The sequence below is a fragment of the Hippoglossus hippoglossus genome, chromosome 7 (assembly GCF_009819705.1).
Source record: "Hippoglossus hippoglossus isolate fHipHip1 chromosome 7, fHipHip1.pri, whole genome shotgun sequence".
In the NCBI taxonomy this organism is placed as follows: Eukaryota; Metazoa; Chordata; class Actinopteri; order Pleuronectiformes; family Pleuronectidae; genus Hippoglossus; species Hippoglossus hippoglossus.
In genome coordinates, this window is record NC_047157.1 from 1,410,987 (window position 1) to 1,418,637 (window position 7,651).

At 43.2% G+C, this 7,651-nt stretch overlaps 1 protein-coding gene across 1 annotated transcript; it reads left to right on the plus strand.

Moving 5' to 3' along the window:
- Positions 1–1,384: 1,384 nt before the first annotated feature.
- Positions 1,385–6,230, plus strand: LOC117765177 (60S ribosomal protein L22). Its single transcript, XM_034591522.1, has 4 exons — positions 1,385–1,491; positions 2,282–2,389; positions 2,561–2,685; positions 6,031–6,230. Exons 1-4 carry the CDS (start codon positions 1,480–1,482, stop codon positions 6,173–6,175), a joined length of 390 nt encoding a protein of 129 aa, XP_034447413.1. The 5' UTR covers positions 1,385–1,479; the 3' UTR covers positions 6,176–6,230.
- Positions 6,231–7,651: the final 1,421 nt, after the last annotated feature.

A 7,651-nucleotide genomic window follows, 5' to 3' on the forward strand; every position in this document is an offset into this window, starting at 1 on the left:
AATATGATTTAAACCAGTTCAGGGCATCCATTTTTAAACCTCACAACAACCTGGCATTTAGACTTTATATCCACTGTAAAGTTGTATGCTATAGACTCTGATGCTTTCCTGCTTATCAATCTTTCCCTCATTCCTACTTGTACTGTGCGGAGGCTTTACCTTTCTAAAGCCCTTTGTGACATCTGCAGTGAAAGGTTCGGCATCAGTGTTCCAAACATCAGTGGAAGAGTAATCAGTGTAATGTGTCAAAGATTCCAACAAAGGGCATCAAATTACCACATTTTTGGGACCTTTTGGGACCTTCTTGAGGGAATTTCTTCAGCTTTTAAACAGTTGTCACTTGGACTCAAAGATGAAGTGATTAGATTTCATTGATCAAAGGTCACAGGGACCTTATATGAATCTGGAAAAAATTATAAAACTGCACCTGGTGAAATCTGGACTGCATGCCAGAGGCATACAACAACAGTGTGGTAATTCCATTTAACCTTTGAGGAATACAAACATACATTTTCACCACAACCCTTTGTGAAGTTTAACAAAACAAGCCATCAACAAACATGAATCAGTCCAGTGATCATGTACAGGCAGTCTGGCCTAATAAAATGTAGTCCAATATTAAGCTGCTTTCAGAAATGCACTGAACTCCATAGATCCTCCTGACATTCTCTGGAGGGGCTGTATTCTCTGGGCTTTATCCAGAGTTTCTTTAGCAAGCCCACAGCAGGAGATCACTGTGCAGGATTCACAGTGAGCGAGGCTGTGTGTTAATGACATTTCTTACATGCGACCAATGCTAAAAATGAAAACAAAAAAGAAATATCTCGGAATGAGTGTCAATACAATGGTGTCAATATCATGCCTCAGGCCTTGGAAGAATTAGGCTCTGGTCCTTACTTTGGTGCAATGAATGAAAGATTATAATTACAGCAGGTTCAGGTCAGTCCCGGACCTGCTCTAAGAGATCGTGATGGTGGATCATGGCCGTGGTGGCAGCTGATCGTGGATTGTAATGGTGGATTGTGGATCATGGTGGAGGATCATGATCGTGTTTTTTTGGGCAGTTTTCCCCTACTCTTTTTGAGGGACAGAGGATGTGACACCATGTTAAACGCTATTAGACAAATTGTGATTTGTGAATATGGGCTATACGAATAAAATGTGATTGATGGATGGATGGATAGGTAGATATAGATATGTCAAAGTCAGAAAGGGCCATCCTGTGTCACCATACTGTTTTTTATTCATGCAAAAATACACTCTGATTTCATAAAGCTCAATCCACATTTCTTAGTTTTATTTGTATTTGTGTTATTTGGGGCGGTATATTTTAAAGTTAGCATATGATTGTGAGTAATTCTAGTCTAATGTCTTTTGAATCGATCTCAGATACGCGGATTCGATCGATGATTCGGCATTTGATTTGTGAATGATGCGCATGCGCACGGCTCGGGCTTCCTCTCCACTTGCTTCTCCGCCATGGCGCCTATTGTGAGTAACATCGCGTGTTATTAAAGACGCAGAAATGTGGTTTGTAAGCAGCGGTGAAGTCAGAGGGAGGCAGCGGGACGAAGCGTTGGTTTGTGGCTGTGGCTGGAGGTGAAGAGCGGGGCTGTGGTTCGGCTCAGAGGGGCCGTAAGAGAGTTTAGTTCGCCGGGCTGTGCTGTGGCCTGTGGCCGCCTCCTCACCGGAGCTCTCCACCACGTTGTCCGCTCAGCCCGTGTGGCAGCGGGGTGTTGCACAGCACAGTACGGCTAGCCTAGCTTAGCATGTGCTAGCCGGACATGTTTTAAGGGATCTGACGTCTGCGCGTCTTAGCAGCAGGCTAATGCAGCAGGCTAATGAAGCTAACACTGAGTTTCCTCGCGACTGTCTGCAGCCTCAGTGTGTTTTCATTTCACAATCACCTCCACAGTGATGCTGCGTCGTTCAGTGAGATCAAATGTAGACATGACGGTTTAGATCATAGGGCAGGATGGTTAGTACCCCTGTGTGTTGGAAGGTTTTCTGTACTAGTTTGTTAAGTTGACAATCACCAGATAGCAGATGTCAGGGATCATCAGTTGTGTCATCTGGTGTTTCAGCCCCTCTGCTAAGACAGGCCCACCACAGGCTGGTCAGACCCGGGTGTGTGTCCCTGACATGGGGGCCAGGATGGAGTCTTTCCTCCTGGCGTTTCTGTAATGGTCTGGTGCAGGGCTCCTCCGTAATCCTGTGAGCATCATGAACTATGTGTGTTCAGTCCTGTGATAACCTCAGCTGTTCTGTTTTGTGTGTGCAGAAGAAGCAAAGCACCGGGAAAGGTGGTAAGAAGAAGAAGCAGCTCCTGAAGTTCACACTGGACTGCACCCATCCTGTTGAAGATGGCATCATGGACGCTGCCAACTTTGTAAGTCCACCGCTTATCAGAGGGTTTTGTTAAAAACACATTGAACACAGATACAAGTGGATGTCATAACTGTGTGAACAACACGTTAAAAAAAGTGCATATGTTTAGCCAGATCATTGCAACTCTGAGTAATGTGCAAATGACTCGTGTGTGTGTGTGTGGGGTTTCCAGGAGCAGTTTCTTCAGGAGCGTATTAAGGTGAATGGAAAAGCCGGCAACCTTGGTGGTGGTGTGGTCTCCATCGAGAGGAGCAAGAGCAAGATTACCGTGTCCTCTGAGGTGCCCTTCTCCAAAAGGTGAGATTGGCAGCATTGGCACTTGATTCCCTCTCATGGTACACTGATCGAAGAACATGCATGGGTCAGGGGTCACCACATCTTTTAACTGAGTGTGTTAGAGTAGGCTGACAAGGCCATCATAGTCCAGAGGCTGTGAGACATGCTGCCTGCAGAAGTCTACAGTTTGGAGGACACTAGGGAAGCCATGTTGGTCTGCACTATCCCAATATAGGCTTGTACTCAGTATATACAGCCTGTTCCCCCATTATTAGAATTGCAAATTGAATTATCAACTTAAATTTTTATGATATTACAACTAGGGCTGCACGATATATATTGAAATTTTATCGCCATCGCGATATCAACATGTGCGCTATACGTATCGCAAAAAGACTGCTTGACCTGCGATAAGTGTTGTTTCATTGCGCCATTAATTCACGCTCTGCATGTCAATATATTTGGTCAATCAGATGGAGCTCCGCTGCCCTAGATAATTAAAGATATTCAGGTCATTGAAGCATTTTTCTTAAATTAATCATTGTCAGAAGAAGAGAATAGGGAGAACAGAGAACTGCGAGGCTACTACTGTGGAAGTTTTGTGTTTTGTGTTTTCTGTTATCACGTTTGTCCCAGGTCAGATTCATCACTATCAGTGGTTGAGCTGCTAAAAACTGTTCATGGTCCAAACATGTATGAAAAGACCCCAAGTTAACACTGTAAGTGGACTTAGTGGACCTGTGCATGGCTCCCTGGGTGTCTGCCCTGGACTTGGTGGCGCTGTGGCTGGGCTGTGCGCCTTCTCCCTCGGGCTATGGAGCTGTCAGTAAAAAAACATGTTGTTGAAATGGAAATAATGCTTTCAATTTTTTTTTCAGTGTCTTACTGTATGGGGTCAACATTAGGGCTGCACGATATATCTAAAATCTATCGTCATCACGATATCAACTCTGCAGTAATTCTGCAGTAACTCTGCTGCTCTCTCTCTCTCTTAGTTGATGTCTCTGACTTGCTACAGTTTAGAAGTTGTTTTGTTTGTCACAACAATATCAACACTGATCATCACATAATGATCGATACTTTTATTAATGAGTTAAATCTTTCTTCAGAGCAGCGCGTTCATCCTCTGTCAGGCTCGCTCTTTTCCCCTATCTCTCAGTGTGATTGTACACGTGTAAAGTCAGTTGTGTAATCTTAGTATATGTATGGAGCTGGAGCGCACAGCGCATATGATAGAGGCAGAGAGAGGAGCAGTAAATTACTGACAGAGCTGCTAAAAACAAAAAACAAAAGTGCTTAGGGGAGCTGTGCATGGCTCCCTGGTGTCTGCCACTACCTGGTGGCGCTGCAGCCAGGCTGTGAGCCATCTCCCAGCTGTGGAGCTGTCTGTGGTCTCTGCGTTCGTAGCCAGTGACTGTTTATGTTTATTTATTGCAAGTCATATCGTCATCTCGATATTTAACGTTATCGCATGTTTTCCTAATATCGTGCAGCCCTAGTCTATATTAGCAGTGTCTCTAAATGCCTCTAAACTGCCTGGTCTTCAGAAGGTGAACATGTGGTCTGGATCCCACATGTTCATGCAGGTGCAAATACAGTAGATATGACATCTGTCCAGTCCAATCGGATGAGCTTTTCTCCAGTTATTGTTTTAAATATGTTCTGTACGACAGGCTCGCCCATCTGTCGTTATCATTACTCCTGAGAAATCTGATTGACTTGAAGTGTCATCTTAGGCATCCAGCAAACTGTCATGTCAAAACTGTTTCACTTCATGATGCTGTGTTCGCACATCGTCTCCTCCAGACTTTCTGCTGACTTAATACTTGGGAACTGGTTGGAGAAAGTCTGCAGAAAGTCCGGAGGCTCTCACTCAGACATTTGTGTTCACACATACAGCCCCTCCGGAGAATGTCAGCAGTATCTCTGGTGTGTGTCTGAAAGCAGATGGCGTTTCCAAAATAGTTTGGTTAGATTCGAGCTCTGAATCAACTGATGAGATAAAAACAAAGATAGTTTACTGATGTCATTTATCAATGTGATCGGTATCTGTGTCTATTACCTTAGTGATGACATCTGATCCATCATCTCCATTCTGCATGCACAGTTACTACAGAATGTATACAGTCTGATAGGTATAGTCTATAACATGAATATTACTTACTTTCACTTCATGATACATAGCAACTGACTAAGTAAGATAACTATCAGACTGTATATACTCACTGTGCCTGCAGAATGGTTCAGAGCTTGTGATGTAACCAAAGCATTTTGGAAAAGGCATCTCTTAAGCTGCTTGCAGACATGCACTGAAGTCTGGAGATACTGCTGCCATTCTCCGGAGGGGCTGTATGTGTGAACACCGATGTCAGAGGGAGCCTTCTGACTTTCTGCAGAGTTTCTCCAGCCAGCCCCAAGTAGTTTGGAGAAGCTGATGTGAGAACACAGCAGGAGATCCTCTGCCGGATTCACTGCCAGTGAGTTGTTGTGTTGATGACGTTTCTAACACATGACAGCGCATAACTGAAAAACAGAAAAATATATAACAAATATCTTGGGATGAAGAAGCGGTGCCATATATGTAGAAGACACAGACGAAGATGTCAGACAATCCCCTTATGCCTTTTTCATGTGTGGAAGGCAAACTCCGGAGAAAGTCCGGACCCACTTTTCCTGACTTCCTTCTGATTTCATGTCTGAAAACTGCTTTATACTATACAATATATATAACCCTCTCATTACCTGTATCACACATCATTGGATTCAGCTGTAAAATATTTTGTTATTTGACTTGAAAACATGACAGAAGGCCTACTCGCATAAATACAAATGAGGAAGAAGACAGTATTTGTATAGAACTGACACAAACCCAGGTGTCTGTTGTTTCTCCTGCCAAACTTTGTATGAAGACAATATATTGGCTGGATGACTGAACCACATGTGTTATCATGTGCAGAGAAAACTTCATATCTGAAAACTTCAGGTATCATTGACCAGCTGTTGGCAAGTTAAACAAACCAACCCTGACATTTCCTGCATTCGGAAGTCCCTACATCAGGCACCTGCCTCGTATTTAAAGTGTATCACTCTGATTTCCTTTTGACTTCCTTTTCTGCATCTTCAGTCAACCTGTGGCTGCCACTGTTGCTCACTCTGTTCGATGCTGAACAGTATTTACCGAGTTTTTTAAAGTGCTGTAAACAAGGTTGATTCAAAATTTCAGAAGTGATAATACGACTGTTAGGAATGTTGGCATTAACCATCTACCCTGTAACAGTTTCCACTTATGTCACATTTAATGTCAAACTGTGAATGACCAGTGATTCATCTTTGACTGAATCTGACACATTTTCCACTGTTTTGCAGATACCTGAAATATTTGACCAAGAAGTACCTGAAGAAGAACAATCTCCGTGACTGGCTGCGTGTTGTGGCCAACACCAAGGAGAGCTATGAGCTGCGCTACTTCCAGATCAACCAGGATGAAGAGGAAGAGGAGGATGAAGATTAAATTGACAATTCATCTGATTTTGTACATTTAAATAAATGGTGTTTACAGTACAGAAGCTCGTCTAGGGTGGTTTCTTTGAGATTTCTTCTTGGTGCCACATCGTTTGCCCTGATGACAGGTGGGTGTTGCAGTTATGGAAAAATCCAGTTGTAAACATCTCCCATAAGAACCACAGGTCTATGGCAGACCCACAGAACCAGAGACATCAGGCACATATCAGGTCTCTTCAGTGTCACAGCACAGAGCAGCATCCATTATCTACACTGGTTATCCTTTGAGGATTGCAAGTAGAGCTGGAGCCAATGGCCGCTGACATTAGGCAAGAGGCGGAGTACTTCCTGGTCCGGTTCATGCTGACACTAACCCCCTGTCAGAAAGAATATGGACTGTAAGGTAGCTGGAGAAAACAGACACAAGAACAGGCAAACTCCAGAGACCCTGGCTGAACTGGGATTTGTACCAGGAACCTTTTTGCTGTGAGGCCACAGTGCTAATGACTGTGCAGACCAGAGCAGCACATGTTGGAACATAATCTATAGTCTAAAATAAACCTATTGGCAGATTATTGTAGGTTAATACGGATTTGCTGTTAACTGCCTTTGATTTATGCTCTCACTTTACTCGCTTCTAGTACTGGACCACAATGGCAATTTTGAATATTAGATTGCTGGTGATCACAAAAAAATGATATACTGTCTACAGCTTGTATCAACTACAGTTCTACATACTTTACCTGTCTTGTCCAAATGACAAACATCCATATAGTGAAATAATTTGAGATTCTCATCTGCTCCTTTATTTAAAACTTGTTTTATTTAATTGAACTGAAGGAAGGACTTAAATTATAAATGAGGCTACAGCCTTTGGTCAAAGTAACTTATCAGCTTTTGTATTTGAAATCAGCCACAATTTTTAAAACACTGAAAAGTGAAGGATACAAAGAATAGCACCATTATCTTTGGTGAGGTAAAATATTTAAAATATAAGTGTAAGGGCGCATGTTCTCTGTATTTATATAGTGCTTCTCTAGTCCTGATGACAATCTAAAGTGCTTTATAGTCAGTCACACATTCTTTCATTGCATCTTTATGCAGCACTATCTCATCACACACTCTGCAGGTACAGTTGCCAGGGCAATTTGGGGTTCTGTATCTTGCTTCATACATAGAATGGAAGAGCCTGGGATTGAACAGCCGACCTTCTGGGTGGTGGACAACCCGCTCTATTTCCTGAGCCATACCTGCTCAGGTGTTGGAAGTTTAGGTTGGAAGCAGGAAAAAAAGTGCCAGAGTTAAGGATCAGAGGGACTTTGACAGAGTTAAGGATCAGAGGGACTTTGACAGGAGCCAGATTGTAATGGCTACTGGAGGTCAGCCTCTCCCAGTCTTGTGGGCTGTGCTCATTTGCAGTGGTCAGTATTTAGTATAAGTCAAGAGGAACAACTGGTGAACTGGCAACTAGACTACGGGCAGTGAA

What these genes read in the sequence shown, in the direction of transcription:
- LOC117765177 (XM_034591522.1), top strand. An exon ending in TCATGGACGCTGCCAACTTT is followed by an intron (nt 2,390 to 2,560) that starts GTAAGTCCACCG and finishes TGGGGTTTCCAG; the next exon opens with GAGCAGTTTCTTCAGGAGCG. An exon ending in GAGGTGCCCTTCTCCAAAAG is followed by an intron (nt 2,686 to 6,030) that starts GTGAGATTGGCA and finishes ACTGTTTTGCAG; the next exon opens with ATACCTGAAATATTTGACCA.